Raw genomic sequence first — 18,050 nt, 5'->3', positions numbered from 1 at the left:
GAATCAAACACGGATCGGCCGCATGCAAGGCAAACACCCTACCCACTGTGCTATCACTCCAGCCCCATGAGATGATTTTCAGAATCCTATGCTGGTGAAGACCTCCGGAACCCAGCCACAGCTATGCTCAAGGCCACTCTCCATACATTCGGACAAGCCTCACGCATGAAGGAACCGGCAGAGGAACCCAGGTGTGTGGGAACGGGGCCAAGATCTCCAAGGCTGCTCGGATCGGGACTGGGCCTCTTCCTTCCAGATTCCCCATTTTCTAGTAGCTATGCAGTCACACCCAGAAACTGCCCCCAGTGCCATGTAATGCTATCAATGGCCAACATCCAGAGACTATAAAACTAAGCTTCCGGCCGCACGACATCTGATAGCCCAGTTCTTCCTCTTGGAGAACCTGGCAAACTACCAAGTTTACTGCCCATATGGGGGAGAGCCTAGCAAGTTCCCCGTGGCTATTCATATGCCAAATACAGTAATAATGATGGGTCTCATTCCCCTGACCCTGAAGAGCCTCTAATGCGGCACCATCAGGAAGGAAGAGAAAAGAGAGGCTGCTAAAATCTCAGGGCTAGGATGAATGGAGATGTTACTGGGCCCACTCAAGCAAATCGATGATCAACAGGATGACAGTGTGTTACTATATATATATATTTATATATATATACTATATATATAAATTTATATATTTATATATATTTAAATATATATAAATATATACTATATATATAGTATATATATACTTATATATATATATAACATTGTAACAAGCTTTTTTGGGTCACACCTGGCAATGCTCAGGGATTACTCCTGGCTCTGCACTCAAAAATCACTCCTGGAGTGCTCGGGGGACCATATGGGATGTGGGGATCGAACCCGGATCAGCTGCATGCAGGGCAAATGCCCTATCCGCTGTACTGTCACTCCAGCCCATGTATATTCTTCTTTCAAAAATAAAAACCTCTGCAGCCTGAGAGCTGCATGGGGCTGCTGGTGCCCTCAAGCAGCTTGGGAGCCATGGGGTTCCTGGTACCCATGAGCAGCCCAGGGGCCACGTGAGTTGCTGGTGCCCAGGAGCACACAGACAGCATACAGAAAGAGCATTTTCTAGAGGAAGCAGAGACACGACTGACCGAGTCCCAGCAACTCATATGCAGTTCTCCTCCCAGTTCTTGAGTAATTATTGCCACAGTGATAATGACTGGGCCATGTTGCTATCAGTAACAGTGAGAGATTGGAATATTGTTCGCAAACAGAGTGGTATCTGCTGGACACTAAGGACTGCTATAAATTATAAAAAAATAATTTATAACTTATAAAAAATTTTAATTAAAAAATAATAAAAAGACATCCAGGAGTGATAGTACTGGGTGTACCTTACAGAGGGCCAACCCTGGTTTGATCCCCAGCACCACCCAAAACAAAATCAGGAGTGGTCCCTGAGAACTGAGTCAGGAGTAACACCGAAGCACCACCAGGTGTAGCTCAAAAATCCCTCAAAAATTTTAATAAACAAAATATTAAAAAATAGACATCTTGGGGCTGGAGCGATAGCACAGCCGGCAGAGCATTTGCCTTGCACGCGGGCGACCCGGGTTCAATTCCCAGCATCCCATATGGTCCCCTGAGCAGCGCCAGGAGTAATTCCTGAGTGCAGAGCCAGGAGTAACCCCTGTGCATTGCCGGGTGTGACCTAAAAAGCAAAAAAAAAAAAAAATAGACATCTTACTTTCCATAACAAGGAAGAAATATTATAGTGTCCAATCCTGAATAGTAAGTATAGATTACTTTTGTCATATTGTCTGCATTATTCTATAACTTTCCAAAAACATACTCAATAATATCACTAAAATGGAATATCTAATTTATGTTAAAATTACCAAGGACCAGAGAGATAGTATAGTAGGTAGTACTTCGCATGTGCCCAACCCAGATTTGATCCCCTGCACCCGATATGGTCCCCCCCCAAGCCCCCCAGGAGAAATCCCGAATGCAGAGCCTGGACATAGCATAAGACCTAAGATTGTGGGTGCAGAACTGGAGAAAGTGGGGTTGGAGCAACAGCACAGCGGTAGGGCATTTGTCTTGCACGCAGCCAACCTGGGTTCAATTCCCAGCATCCTATATGGTTCCCCGAGCACCGCCAGGAGTAATCCCTAAACGCAGAGCCAGGAGTAATCCCAGTGCATTGCCAGTTGTAACCCAAAAGCCAAAAAAAAGAACTGGAGAAAGTACAGGGGGAGGCAATTGCCTTGCATACAGCAGATCCCAGTTCTGTCCCTGGCACTGCAAATGGTTCCCTGAACTCCAACAGGAGTGACTCCTGAGCACAGAGTGAGGAAGAGCCCTGAACACTGCCAGTTGTGGTCCAAAAACACAACATACCAACACCCCCACAAAAAAAAAAAAAAAAAGATTGTGGCTATGAAGACTACATAATGTACCATACATTCTAGTTGAATGAGTAAAAAATATAAACACATACACACACATATGTATATATACACATATATATATGCATATATTTCCCATCACTATATAAAGTTTTTTTTTTAAGGAGAGCAGAAGAGCACTTACCTTGCATGTGTGAGGAATGGGTTCAATCCTTGGCTCCTCCAAATGAAAAGTGGGAAGAGAGGGTTGTGTGCCCTGAAGGGAACTCCCTGACTTTTGACCTTCACACTGAGCACCAATTTTCTGGCACCACTGGACTGGGTAACAGAAGTGTTGACAAACAGTGGAACTCCCGTAACCCAAAGAAAATTTCTTCTATTTTAATGGTGTGGAGTGTTGGGGCCACAGCTGGTGATGCTGTGGGACTATTCCTGGCGCTCTGCTCAGGAGTGACCCCTGAGATATACTCAGAACATATATGGTGCCAGAGATTCAAACCAGGGTCACAGTTGGTGTACTGTCTCTGCGACCCCGGATATTCCTTTTATGAAAAATAAGTCCCATCACTCACCTAGTTGTCACATTTCACATTTCCTATCATTTTACTCACCACACACATATTTGAAAATTATTTTGAAGCACTCAAAGAAAACAGGACATTCAGAACTCACTGCTTCCTTTTCCAAAACCCCATGAACCAGGTAGCGCTAGAAGTTGGCATGAGTACTGATCAACTGTTCTTGGAAAGTCACAAATTCCACATCAGATCCGCATCCAATCCCAGGACAAGCTGGGACCACACGGAGAACATTAAAATTAAAGCCACAGGGAAAAGGAGAAAAATGCACAAAGGACTTTTGTCTTAGGGCAACTTCGTAATAGTTAAGTACAGAAATTAAATACAGGAGAGAAATATATGTAACTCACCTATACAGTCATTACAATTTTCTTCCTTAAAATCACTCTTTTTCACAGGTGCTCCTTGATATTTTGCTACATAAAACAAACTGGGAAATGCACCGCTTGAGACAAGATCCTGAGGAACACTTTCGCTGAAGTGGTTTTGTTGATCAGATAAAAAGTTGGAAGTGTACATTTTCCCTTGTGTTTGACTCTGGCTGACAGTTGATAAGAAGGGGGTGTTTTTCTCTATGGTAGCAGAATTTCCTGGAGATCTATACTTTGGGCTCTGAGTATCAGGCAGTAGAGTTATACCTTGGAATTACAAAATTCAACAAAGCTAGTGACTTTCTATAGCAGTTTCTCTATGTTCTAGTAACCCCTCGAACAAAGTTTTCCAAGCTATACAAGTATTTCCCCCCTCATTAGGAAGGTATATTTATAAGAATTGTGAAATTTTTCAATTCTAATCTTTTGTAATTTTAATTATATTTGCATGGGCAGACAGCAGGTATAATGCCTCAGTGTGGAAAGTTCTCATATTCATGCTCCATATGTGAGAAGCTCTGCTTAGGACTTGGCAACTCCACAGCTGTGACATAATGAGCAAAAACAGACATTTAAAATGACCTCTACTCCCAGATAAATCCGGAGCTGCTAAGAGCCAAACGGACCCTCTGCGCCTAAAGACTTTGATTCCAGAGACCTTCTAGCCCACTTTGGTATCTGGCGCAGCTTCTTACAGCAATGCACTGGGACTGTGAGCTGGGCTACAACTTCGAGCTGCCCGGGGATGGATCTTTCCTCTCCACCCTGTCTTTATGCACGGAAAATGGCAGCGGCAGCAACATCCACATGGCAGGACCCACCTTCTAAGACTCCTAACCCAGACGTATACGGTTTTTACACTTGGGGCTCCTAGGGAATCATGGGAAGTGGGTGTAACCAGCACGCCCTCGGCCCAGATAAATCCGGAGCTGCTGAGAGCGAAATAGACCCTCTGCGCCTAAAGACTTTGATTCCAGAGACCTTCTAACCCATTTTGGCATCTAGCACAGCTTCTTACAGCAATGCACTGGGACTGTGAGATGGGCTATGCAATTTCTGGCAGAATTTTCCCTGGACTTTATAGAAATCCAAAACCGCGCCTGTGCGACTTAACATCTCTTAATAGTAAGCAATGTGAAATGGTTCCTTTTTAGCAGGTCTGACTTGTGGGGGAAACTCCAACTAATAAGTGAGTTTTTTGTTGAAATATTGAAGGTAATCAAAGTAGCAGCCATTTCTCTGGACTGTGAACTAAGCAACAGCCCCATGCCGGCCGAGAAGAGGAAATATCCCTCTTTCCCACTTGTTTCCCATTTTCGGGGAGAAACGTGGCTTGACGTCCACCATACTATGAGGCGCGGGAAGGGGGGTGAGGGGGGGGGAAAGGAAAAGGAAAAAGGGAAAAAAAAGAGTTATGTACTTGAAGCAGTGGGGCTACATATCTCTTCATTCTCAGCAATGGAAAGCTAATTATCAAATGCTTCCTTGGTAGTAGGGCTGTCTTTCTTGGGGGGAAACTCCAACAGTAGTGAGTTTTGTGTTGAAATATGGAATGTAATCAAGGTAAGAAAACGAAGTGAAATTCATCAGTTATGCAGTTGGGGGTGGGGGGGCGGGGGTGGGAGGTATACTGGGGTTTTTGGTGGTGGAATATGGGCACTGGTGAAGGGATGGGTGTTTGAATATTGTATAACTGAGACATAAGCCTGAGAACTTTGTAACTTTCCACATGGTGATTCAATAATAAATAAATAAATAAATAAAATGACCTCTACTGTTTCCAGTCAGTAAGCATTCTGTGTTACAGCCCATAAAAGTCTTTTTGATTCATAAAAAACACCCAGAGGTGCTCAGGGCTTACTCCTGGCTCTATACTCAAGAATCACTCCTCGCAGGGCTTGGGTAACCATATGGGATGACAGAGATTGAACCCAGGTTAGTCACCCGTAAAGCAAGCACCCTACCCACTGTACTATCACTCCCACCTGTGTTGGTTTTTTGTTTGTTTGTTTTATTTTTAGAAAGTGTTTTTTCTTAAGATTACACTGGTGAGACTGGCACACATCACCAAAAACAAAAACAAGTACTGGTGTGGATATGAGAAAAAACTCCAAACCCCAATCACTGCTGGTGGGAATGCAGACTGGTCCAACCTTTTGGGAAAATATGGACACATTCTCAAACAGCAGGAATTAAGCAATATGACCCAGCAATCCTACTTTGGGGCATCTACCTCAAGGGCTCAAAACACTGTTTAGAAAAGACAAATGCACTCCTATGTTCATTGCAGCACTATTCACGAAAGCCAAAACCTGGAGACAACCCAAATGTCCAAGAATAAATGATTGGATAAAAGAACTATGGTACATATACAGGATGGGATACTACTAGACTATAAGGAGAAATTATGCAATTTGCTAAATGGATGGATCTGGAGAGCATCATGCTAAGTGGGATGGAAAGGAACAGACACAAATGATCTATCTTACATGTGGGATATAAAGAAACACAGTAGGGGAATAACAAATACTCAAAGGGAGCAGAAACTGAGAACATGAGGGGAGCCTGGGGGAATAGTATGGTAAACTAAATCCTGTGACAGGCTCGCACAGCCAACCTGAGTTCAATTCCAGCACCACACATAGTCCCAGGGCCCACCAGGAATGATTCCCAAACACTACTGGATATGGTCCAAACACAGAAACAAAAAGTTATCTGTAATAATATATAGCTGGGGGCTGGAGCAATAGCACAGCGGGTAGGGCATTTGCCTTGCACACGGCTGACCCGGGCTCGATTCCCAGCATCCCATATGGTTCCCCAAGCACCGCCAGGAGTAATTCCTGAGTGCATGAGCCAGGAGTAACCCCTGAGCATCACCAAGTGTGACCCAAAAAGCAAAAACAACAAAAAATAGTTATTAAATGAATTGCTTTTTGAGCTTCTGTTGTAATGTCTATAATAATAAATATCAATAGCACATACAATAAATATTATTTGGAGTCCTCAAATACTTAATGAGTTTTAAGTGGTTCTGATGCCAAAAACTGTGCAGGGCCCAGGGAGACAGCTCAAGTCATAGCACACATGGGTCAGGTATAGCTTAATGAACTGGAGTACAGGCTTCCCATACAGCAAACTTGGGTTAGATCCCTGGCACTCTATGGTTCTCCCAAGCAGTGCAGAGGCAACTCACCCCGAGTAGTCCTGCACATTGCTAGATGTGACAGGAAAAACCAAACAAAACGTGTGGTAAAGCACACGCCTACCATATAAGAAGGTTATGTATGAAAATGTGCAGCCATGGGGGCTGGAGCGATAGCACAGCGGGTAGGGCGTTTGCTTTGCAAGTGGCCGACCCGGGTTTGAGTCCCAGCACCCTGAGCACCGCCAGGAGTGATTCCTGAGTGCAAAGCCAGAAGTAACCCCTGTGTATTGCCAAGTATGACCCAAAAAGCAAAAAGAAGAAAAAGAAAATGTGCAGCCACTGCCTGAAAGCAACTGTCCATAACTAAATGGAGTTAGTACTTTGTTTTAAGGAGAGAAATAGTTTATTAACATTCATTTAGGAAGATCAGTCTGAAAATGTGGAGATCAAAGATGACCCTGGAAGAGGCTGACACCTGATCATTTACATTTCAGCTCAAGGTCTCAACCCTCCCTTTTCTTAAATTTTCTTCTTTAATTTTAGTCACTGTATTTTACAATTTGATAATACTATCAGAGGCACAGTTTATGCACATTTCAGTGCCAGATGTTCAACCATATTGCCCATTTCCCTCCACCGTGGCCTTATCATCCCCAACCCTTCCTCACATCTCACTGACCTAACTTCCATTTAGAGAACTTAGTGCTTTTATTGGGCTGGAGCGATAGCACAGCGATAGGGCGTTCGCCTTTCACGCGGCCGACCTGTGTTTGATTCCTCCGCCCCTCTCGGAGAGCCCAGCAAGCTACTGAGAGTATGGCACCCGCACCGCAGAGCCTGGCAAGCTACCTGTGGCATACTGGATATGCCAAAAACAGTAACTATAAGTCTCTCAATGAGAGACATTACTGGTGCCCGCTCGGACAAATCGATGAGCAACAGGATGACAGTGACAGTGCTTTTATTAATTTTGAAATCTGCTTCCCTGTAACTCTACTTTAGTGCTATTTCTAAAATAGTATTATTTTCATAATCTTATTATGAAATAAGGACTATTATTTTTATAATCTTATTCTTTTTATATATTCCATAAAGGAATCTTGAACCATCTACTTCAAAGTACACATTCTCTTTATTCTCCAATATAATATCCAAATTTCCTAAACTATTTTTTCTCAATCCTTCTTTTTTTAAAAAAATTGTATTAAGGGACTGTGATTTACAAAGTCTTTCATGACTGTCAGGAATACAATGTTTCAACACCAACTCCTACACCAGTGACCCCCACTCCCTCCCATCCCCAGATGTCTCTATGACAGGCATTTATTTTTTGCTACTATGGGTTTTAACACTTACTGAAAGGGTTTCATGCCTGACACATTCCAGCCCAACACCCTCCCTCAGAGTGGCCATTACCTCCACCACTGTCAAAGTGTCCCCCCTCCCATCCTATCCTCCCTGCACATCCCTCCCGAACGGTCAGCATCTTACTGAAGGCCAGTGGGCATATTATTCCCTATGTTCCTTTCTTATATCCATCCATGTAACAGCACATTACATGATTTCACCTTTTCTTATAACCTAGTAATATTCCATTGTGTGTAAGTACCATAGTTTCTTTAACAGGACAGACATTCTTTATCTGTTCTTGGACGCTTGGGTTGTTTTCAGGTTTTGGCTTTCATGAATTGTGCTGCAATGAATGCATCTGTCTTTTCACTAGAAAAAGTGAAAAATGCCCATAAGTGGGATTGCTGGGTCATACAGAAGCTCAATTCCTAGTTTCTTGAGTTGTGTGCATATTGTTTTCCAAAATGGCTGAACCATTCCCACCAGCTGTGAATGAGGGTCCCTTGTTCCCCACATCCACACCAACACTAGTTGATTTTGTTCCTAGTGATGTGTGTCAATTTCTCGGGTGTGAGGGTATTTTTTTCCCCATGCATTTTGGCCATTTGTATTTTCTTTGGAAAAGTTTCTGCTCGTTTCTTCTCCCCAAACTTTTTCTGACCATCACTTCCTTCTGACCTTGTTTCCTTCCTGGGGCCCCCATGTCTTATTGGTTGCCCCCCTTATCTCCTACCATGACCCCTCCTGGACTACCTTTTAGCCCCAGAGGGCCACGTAGCCCCAGGTTGAGAAACTTCACCCTCAACTGGTCTTCATCTATGCACCCCTCACCACCACCACCACTCAAATCCCTCCCATCACAACCTGCACACTCATTTGTCACTGTTTTCCTTCTCTGTGTTCTCAATGACAATACACAGGCCTGAATTAATAAAATAAATCACTTAAAAAAGCAGCACTAAGAAGCAAATACATTGTCCCAGCTGTTTTTCAAACACTTGTGGGACACAATACAATAGCAACCATTATCAGACCCAACTACTCATAACTGTCATAATTTTAATCACAGAGCAAACACACAACACCATTAAGGGCTGGCTGATGAAACTTCTTTGAAAGTATGAGTACTATTTTGCAATGGATTTGCTACAACGGAATCTGATTGAAAAATTTTAAAGTCACTCTCCAGATAACATTTGAATCTCTAGTAAGGACATCATGCTTTCTGATAACTGATCCAGCATACATCAAAAGAATTACGTATCCAAGCAGAGAAAATCTTTTAATATGGTTATTAGGCTGAGCAAAGCGGATTACATAAACCGAGTACTTTTCCATTCATCAGGCAGAGGCTGTAAGCCAGCAGCCCTAGGCTCTAGACCATTTATTTTGCTAGGTCTTTTGAAAATTTTATTTTATAAATAAACAAGTACCTTTAATCTAGACAAAAAATGGCATATCTTCCAAACATCCCAATCATATTCCATCTCTAAATTACATCAGAATTACCTGCCTGTAAAGAAATTACACTTTACAACATATGCTAAAGAAATGATAAATAACTTGTTAGACTACTGAAGAAAAACACTCAACTGCTTATCATTGTACTAACTGAAGGTCCTAAAAAAGCCAAAGTACCTGGGAGTATGTGCTGCCCAGACTCCTTGTTTAACAACTTCTCTTGCTCCTCCATGAGTCTCTGCAGTTGCTCTAACTGTTGCCTCTTCAGTTGCTCCTGCTTCTTCTGTTGCACTTCTTTCAGCTTTTTAAACATAAATTAACTTCATTAAGTGAATTTTACACTTATTGTCCTTTGCTACTTACATTTACTCCCTCCAAATCAGTCTTCTGCAGTATTTCTAAATCATTTCAAAGGGGGCCCCTACGAAACCAAACTGCAAACTCAAAAATTCAGTTTGTGGGTTTGGTTAGTTTGTGGGCCATATCTGGTGATGTTAGGGGACAGGGTATTTGTCCCCAGCAGAGAGTCATGAAATGCCAGGAAATCTGGCAAGACAAGTGCTCTGCCATAGAGCCACATCCACGACCCCTAAAATTTAATTTTTATAAGGAAATTCATATCAACTATCTCAACTAAGAACAAAAAAAGGTCATATGAATCCTTTTAAAACAAGATAGATATCAGTAGATTCATGACCAACTTTCCCTCCCAATTTTTGATCAACCATTTACAATTTAGTCTTTGCAAAATAAGGTAGGAACTTAAAGATGTTATTTTTATGTTTTACATGCTAAACATATTCTCATGTTTCACATTAGACAAAAAGCAAACTGATATATTGAGGATTTCACAATATTTCACACAGCACTGTACCTGTTCAAGCTTTTTAAAAAGTGGATCTTTATAAGCCAAGTCTTTGCTTTCATTTTCAGTTTCTGAAATAAAGTCACTTTTGTTACCTTCCAAATGCCCAGTAGCACCCTCACATGCCATAATTTGTGGGCCCTTTTTGGTTAAAGGGAAGACAGTCTGTGCTGCAGATTCATCTGACTGTAATTTGTAAGGGCTAGTAGGTTTCAATTTCTGTTCTTCAAGTGAATCCTCTTCACTTAAAAAACTGAAGCTATTTAAACAATGTACAGCTTTTACGGGAAAGCTGGTAGATATGTTCACAGTTGCATGCTTCTCTTCATCTGCTTCCAGGATGGGAAATTCACGATTTAGTATTACCCCAGCCCGAGAAGGATTGGTAATCCACTGGGTTAAGAAGTCCTGCCCACTGCTCAACTCTGAAGAGGCCGGCATCAGGAACATTTTAGTCCAGTGCTGCTTCTATATGAAAACTATGTAAATGCCAGAAGAGCTAGTAAAGTCCAACACCTGTAGAAAGAAGATAATAAAAAAAAAATCTATATTAATTAAAGCCATTCTACCCAAAACCTTCCAGAACAAAAATCTATTGAATTGCCTTGCAATGCTGCCCAGGTCTTGAGATCCGTGACATCACATATGGCCCCCAAGCACCGCCAAAGGCCACACCCAAGCACAGAGCCACAAACAGCCTCACCAATGTGGTCCAACCCCCCCAAAAAATATGAGCACACAAACAATACAGCAAAGTATAAATGCCCAGACACTAAAATAAAACTATCAGTAAGAATATATAATTTTGTACCAGGCTGTGTTGGCAATGGTTAACACCTAGTACTGTAAAGAACTCTCTCCTAGACAGACATAGAAAGATTGCACTCATCTGTGGAATATAGAATAACAGACTAGGAGTCTAACACCCAAAAATAGTAGAAATAAGTACCAGGAGGTTGACTCCATGGTTTGGAGGCTGGTCTCTCATTCTGGGCAACTCAGAGAAGGGAACACCAAGTAAAATGTGGTCGGAGGTCATGCGGGGGAAGGGTGATGCGTGCCAAATGTAGACTAGAGACTGAACGCAATGGCCGCTCAACACCTTTATTGCAAACCACAACACCTAATCAGAGAGAGAGAACGAAAGGGAATACCCTGCCATGGTGGCAGTTTGGGGTGGGAGGAGACGGGACTGGGTAGGGTGGGAGGGACACTGGGTTTACTGGTGGTGGAGAATGGGCACTGGTGAAGGGATGGGTTCTTGAACTTTGTATGGGGGAAACATGAGCACAAAAATGTATAAATCTTTAACTGTACCCTCACGGTGATTCACTAATTAAAAATTTTAAAAAAAAATTAAAAAAAAGAACTCTCTCCTAAAATAGTACTTGGGAATGTAATACTGTAGCATTGTTGTCCTATTGTTCATCGATATGCTCCAGCAGGCACCAGTAACATCTCCATTGTGAGACTTGTGGTTACTGTTTCCGGCATATCTAATGCGCCAAGGGTAGTTTGCCAGGCTCTGCCGTGTGGGCAGGATACTCTCAGTGGCTTGCCAGGCTCTCCGAGAGGGATGCAGAAATCAAATACGGGTCAGCCACATGCAAGGCAAATGCCCTACTTGCTGTGCTATGTAAACTAGAAAAACCTCTTGGAGGGTAATTTGACAGTATCTATTCACTACAAATGCAGAGAAACTTAGACTCAGCAATTTAACAGCATTCTGATGGGGGGGCGGGGTTTGAACATTTGTAATAAACTGGCATTAACATAAGTGTTCATTAACAGGAGTCAGCTAATGGGTGTAAGAAATAGAGAAGGACAGGAATGAAGCCAGATGAGAGTTTACTGCCTGGTGCATGGGAAAACCAGATACAGTCACACCAGCTTCTGAGAGAAAAGAAGGTTGTTTGCAGTCCACCATGCAATGAGGCAGGAGCAAGGCACAATTCCACCTCCTGTTTATCAAGAAATGGGTAAATTTCCAGCATGACCTTCCTGTGTACAGAAATGCCCCTGAAACCTTCACTTTGTAAAATGGCATTATAGATCCAACAGAAGCAGCTGTAACTCACCACACTGGTCAAAGTCATGGACATCCAAAGTCAGAGCAACTGTTTCTAAGGAAAGGAACTTGGGGGGCCAAGCAATCCACAGTGCAACCTCCCAAACTCAGCTTTCTACTTTAGTCTCAAGAACACACCTCTTCCTCTTTCAAACCTAACAGAGGAAGGCTTGGAGGGCATATTAATAGGAATTTGACATGGAATCATATCCTTCCCAGGACTCCCAGTAACAGATGACTATATTTCAACTAAGGTAGAAAACTCCTGGTCCATTCACCTATGAGGAGGAAATGATCCACCCCTGACATCAAAGCTCCATCTGCAGTGGAGACACTACCCTCCAGGATGCAAATGGACCTACTTTGTCCAAGTCACACAAAAGTGTTCAGCTGTGCTAGAGAGAAGCCAATACTAGCCTCCCACCCACAGAAGCAGTGTAAGATGAGGACACAGTACTGGAGGCACAAGAAAAGAAAAACTACCCAAGATAAATCTAGGAAGGGAGGTGAAGGCCTGTACACTGGAAACTGTAAAATATTACTGAAAGAAACAAGGACAAAACCCAAGGTGCTTAATGTGAATGAACGGGAAAAAAAAATATCAAAATGGCCATCTTACCTAAAGCAATCAATAGGTCTATGACATTATTCAAGGAAATAGAAGACAATTCTAAAACTTGCACTGCATGGAACCACAAAAGACCCTAAATAACTAAAATAACACTTGGAAAACAAATATGGAAAACATCACGCTCACTGACTTCATTACAGTAACTGCCTTGCATGTGACCAAGCCAGGTTCAATCCCTGGCACAGAGGTAGGAGTAAACCCTGAACACAGGCAGGGTGGCCCCAAAACAAAATCAAACCCAAAGCAATAGTAATTAACACTGTGATACTGGAATGAAAACAGGCAGAACAGACAGCCCATTCTGGGACCATAGCAATATTACAGCTTTGCGCTTGGCCAACCCGGGTTGGATCCTCAGCATCCCACATGGTGCCCGAACATGGCAGGAGTGACTCCTGAATGCAGAGCCAAGCGTAAGGCCTGAGCACCACTGGGTGTGGCCCAAAAACAAACAAAAGAACAGAGGTAAACAGAGGTAAACCCACACATAAGCAAGGATAAGAAACCAAACCAGGGCCACAGACAACAGCAACAGGGCACTTGCTTTGGATGTGGCTGACCCCAAATCGGGTCCCAGCAGCACAAGGCCCCCAGAGCACTGCTGGAGGCACCCCTAAAGCATGGTGGAGTGTTGCCCAAGCCTCCAGCACCAAATCAGGGCCATACAAGGGAAAAAGCAAATCTCGGTGAATGATGGTGGGAAAACTGAATTACCATATGCAAAACAACACCATACACAAAAATCACTTCAAAACAGATTAAAGAGTTAGATGTCAGTGCCAAACTCAAACTACAAGAAAACAAATACAAGCGGGACGCTACGGGACCTCAACTTCGGAGTCAGACGGAAGACTTCACTCCAGCGGCAAGAAAAACGAGAGAAAGACCACCGGCTCCATCGGGATAGAGCGGGCAGAGGGCGAGAGGCAGGAGGGCGGGTACCTGCGCGCCCGCCCCGAAGCCCTCTCTCCGCCAGGGCAGGCCAGCAGGAGCGTGTGACCGGGGCAGGCGTGGGGCCCGGCGGGGGCGACCCCCGAGCACGCAGGCCGGAGCGGCGGGACGGTCCGAGCGCGGCCCTCGGCGCGTACCAGCGGGCACCGCGGGCGGCCCCGGGCCCCGCCGCCACGGACAGCCGCAGTTTGCCAGCGTGAAGGAAGGGGAAAGGCGCTGCGCGGGCCCGGGGGTCTGGTGTGAGGAGTGCGGAGACGACCGGCAGTCCCGAGGAGACGGGCCGATGCCCTCTCGGTGACGGGGCGCACCGGGACACGGCGCTCGGGGTCCGCCAGCACCCGCTCACCTGCGGGCCCCGCGCGGCACAACGCCAAGCCCTGCACCCGCGGGCCCCTTGCCCGGCTCGCCGCCGCCCCCACCTCCCGGGCCCTCCGTACCGGCCCCGCCCAGACTGACCTCGCCCTGCGCCCGCCGATCCTGCCCGCGGCCTCGGGAACACACCGCATCCGGCCCCGGACCACCACCCGCCGCCTGCCTCAGCGCCCGCGCCCGCAGCCTTTACGAAAAGGCCGCCACGAGCGCGCCGGGCGCGAGCCCCGCCCCCCGCCGAGCGCGCCTGGGAAACAGAGTGCCCGCCGGCGTCCAGCCCCGCGGCCCGAGCGCGCCGCCCACGCGCGCGGACTCCAACTCCCAGGAGCGCCACAGGGGACGGTGTGACGGGAGACCACTTCCGCCTTCCGCCCCGACGCGGCCCGCGGCTCGGCGCGGGAGAAAAAAACGGTCCCGTTCGGCCACGCCCCCAACACGCCCACCCCCGCCGGCTCCGCTAGGCCACGCCCCTTTCCCGCCCGCTCCGCTCGGACACGCACCGACACTCCCACCCCTCGGCCACTCCCGTTAGGCCACGCCCCTGCCCGCCCCGCTCCGCTCGGACACGCCCCTGCCCTCCCTGCCGGCCCGTTGGGCCAAGGCGGCCCGGAAGTCAATTAGCATTGTTATCTGAGCTGGTAAACCGAGCTCGGCAGTTTTAGCGGTGATTTGAGATGAGGACATATGCCCGACAGATGGTCTCTTTAGGAGTTTTTTATTCTCTGTGTTTTGTTTTGACGGGGGATGAAGTTTCCAGTTGGCCCCTCTATTTCAACGCAGCAAAAAGTCATTGCTCGCGTTTTTTACCATAAGTGAATGCGTTCGGTAGTGTGTGTGTCCCCAGTTGTCAAAACTATTTTGAACACAAAATAAAGAACTCAAAGAATAATAATTGGTGCCAGTATTGCATAGTCCCCATTGGTACCTGAGCTTCAATTCTCTCTAGTAGAAGAACCGCAATCCATGATTTCCAAGAACTCCACTAGTGAGTTCTACCAATACTTCAAAGAAGGCTTAGTGTCCATACTCCTCAAGCTTTTCCAGAATATTGAAGAGGCAGGAATTCTTCCTAACGGCTTTCATGAAGTCAGCATACCCTAATTCCAAAAGCAGGCAAAATATCACTAAAAAAGAAAATTGTACATCAACCGCCCTTAATTCTAAGAGCATTAATTAATTCTAAGCATTAATTCTAAGATTCTCAAGGAAGCCTTAAGGGAACCAAATCCAGCAATGTATCACCACAATCAAGTAATCTCACCCGAGGGATACAAGAAGAGTTAAAATATAGAAATCAACTAATGTAATACACTATATCAACAGAAGAAAAATAAAGATTGAGAGAAAGGACAGAGGTGGGTAGACGGGAGCACACACAGCAGGCCCCTAGCCTGACTAACAAGAGGAACATTTCACCCTTCAGAAGTTTCCTGTGGTAGGAGACAGTCTTCACAGCACAACGGTCCTCAGAAACAGCTAGTGGTCACTTTTGTATCCCATGAGCCAACTTCTGCCCTTCCGCCTTCCCTGGAGAGGCCTGTAAGAAACCCACTCCCTTAAAAGTAGGTAAGGGAAAAAAAAAAAAAAAAAAGTAGGTAAGGGACATTCTTAATAGTCTTTCGGTATCAATATTGCAAACCACAATGCCCAGAGAGAGAGAGAGAGACACACAGAGAGAGAGAGAGAGAGAGAGAGAGAGAGAGAGAGAGAGAGAGAGAGAGAGAGAGAGAGAGAGAGAGAGAGAGAGAGAGAGAAGAAAAGTGCCTGCAATAGAGTCAGGTTGGGGGTTGGGGGTGATGGGAAGGAAACTGGGGACACTGGTTCTGGGAAATGTACACTGGTGGAGGGATGGGTGTTGGAACACTGTATGACTGAAATCCAATCATGAACAGCTTTGTAAAGGTATATTTCACAGTGATTCCATAAAAAAAAAAACAACAGTTTTTTTTTTAAAAAAAAAGAATGCACCATTACCAACCACATTTGGGCAATCTACTTCCTACATCTAGCCTGAGGTTCTGCATGTTGACTGTCCTCGAATAACTATTCTAAACTTAATTGCAGTCCTCTTTTTCTCAGTTGTCAGATAAAGAGATAGGTCACAATCCCTAGTAGCTCCTCACACCAATTATAATATGACCTTATCTACTGATGTAGAGTTGGCTTTTAAAAGATTCAACATCTCTCCATGTTTTTAAAAAAAAAATTCAAAAATAGGGCTGGAAGAACACGCCTCAAGATTATAACTACCATCTACAGCACACCAACAGCCAATATCATATGTAATGTTGAAAATAAAACTTCTCCCCTGAGATCATGCACGAAGCAAGAATGTCCACTCTCACCACTCTGGTTCAATATAGCTTTAGAAGTCCTTGCCACAGCAATCACACAAGAAAAAGGAATTAAAAAGTTCCAAATTAGAAATAAGAAATTAAATGATTGTATTTGCAAATGGCATGATAATATGCACTGTAGCACTGTCATCCCATTGTCCATCGATTTGCTCGAGTGAGCACCAGTATCGTCTCCATTGTGAGACTTGTTGTTACTGTTTTTGGCATATCAAATATGGCATGGGTAGCTTGCCAGGCTCTGCCATGTAGGCAGGATACTGTCAGTAGCTTGCTGGTCTCTCCAAGAGGGACAAAGGAATCAAACCAGGGTCAGCTGCATGCAAGGCAAACGCCCTACCCGCTGTGCTATCGCTCCAGTGTAAAGACTCTACTAAAAAACTCTTAGAAGGGCCAGAGCAATAGTTCAGTTGGGTAGGGATTGATTGTCTTGCACACAGCCAACCCAGGTTCAATCCCCATCCCCACATATGATCCCCTGAGCCCAACTAGAAGTGATCCATGAACATGGAGCTAGGAATAGGCACTAAGCACCACAAGGCATGGCCCTAAAATCTAAATATAAAAATAAAAAACAAGGTGATCCCAGCAGCCACACGTGTGCGGCCTCACCGCAGCTGCACAAGCATGATTCCAGAGGCCAACTAAACTACTTTCGGTACTGTCAGCATTTTGCAGAAATGTCTCTAGACTGCGAACTAAGCCCTAAGCCACGGCCCCATGCCTGCCCAGGAGGGGAAAGGTTTTTCTCCCGCCTTTTCCTTGCGGAGGGGGTGGGGGGCTGGGAGGGAGCAAGGCGTGGTGACCACAATATTATGATGACCACAAATGAGAGGTACGAGCTTGCAATGATCCAATTTCTGGAAGAAATTTCCCTGGACTTAGTTGCTAAAATACAGAAATCCAAAACGCGCAGTCGCATATCTCTTCACAGTGGGCCTGATTCTAGTGGGGAACTCCAAACAATAATAGTGAGTTTTTTGTTGAAATATTGAATGTAACCAAAGTAAAGAGAAAATGAAGTGAAATTTATCAGTTACACAGGCAGGGGTCGGGGGGATGGGAGGTATACTGGGGTTTTTTTGGTGGTGGAATATGTGCACTGGTGAGGGGATGGTTGTTTCAGCATTGTATAACTAAGACTTAAGCCTGAAAGCTTTGTAATTTTCAACATGGTGATTCAATAAAAATCTAAAAAAAAATTTTTACACGACTTCTGGTCCCAGCAAGTGCTTGCAGCCATGTCTCCAGACCGTGAACTAAGCCTTTGCCCTATGCTGCCCCAGGAAAGGAAATTATACAATTTCCAACACAAATCTCCCTGGGCTTTTTTTTTTTTATTGAATCATCATGTGAAAAGTTACAAAGTTCTCAGGCTTATGTCTCAGTTATACAATGTTCAAACACCTGTCCCTTCACCAGTGCCCATATTCCACCACCAAAAGCCCCAGTATGCCTCCCACTCCCACCCCCACCCTCCACCCCCGCCTGGGTAACTGATAAAT

At 44.9% G+C, this 18,050-nt stretch overlaps 1 protein-coding gene and 1 non-coding gene across 3 annotated transcripts in view; one reads left to right on the top strand and one right to left on the bottom strand.

The window, feature by feature from the left end:
* The window catches only part of CENPJ (centromere protein J), a 52,119-nt gene extending 37,597 nt beyond the window's left edge, over positions 1 to 14,522 (bottom strand). Inside the window, exons 1-4 of one of the 2 annotated variants that reach the window (XM_004604630.2) lie at positions 14,279 to 14,522; positions 10,182 to 10,688; positions 9,485 to 9,608; positions 3,328 to 3,615 (exon numbers count right to left, since the gene is read on the bottom strand). In XM_004604630.2, coding sequence (XP_004604687.2) covers positions 3,328 to 3,615; positions 9,485 to 9,608; positions 10,182 to 10,622 — 853 coding nt within the window. In that variant the 5' untranslated portion in view covers positions 10,623 to 10,688; positions 14,279 to 14,522. The remainder of the gene's footprint in view (positions 1 to 3,327; positions 3,616 to 9,484; positions 9,609 to 10,181; positions 10,689 to 14,278) is intronic. The other variant, XM_055123191.1, reaches the window with a different exon arrangement.
* Positions 1,041 to 1,298, top strand: LOC129400915 (small Cajal body-specific RNA 13). Its single transcript, XR_008627968.1, has one exon. It is a non-coding gene; the product is annotated as a small Cajal body-specific RNA 13 (non-coding RNA).
* Positions 14,523 to 18,050: the final 3,528 nt, after the last annotated feature.

This window comes from Sorex araneus, chromosome 1, assembly GCF_027595985.1.
Source record: "Sorex araneus isolate mSorAra2 chromosome 1, mSorAra2.pri, whole genome shotgun sequence".
Lineage (NCBI taxonomy): Eukaryota > Metazoa > Chordata > Mammalia > Eulipotyphla > Soricidae > Sorex > Sorex araneus.
This window is presented reverse-complemented; position numbering and strand designations above follow the sequence as displayed.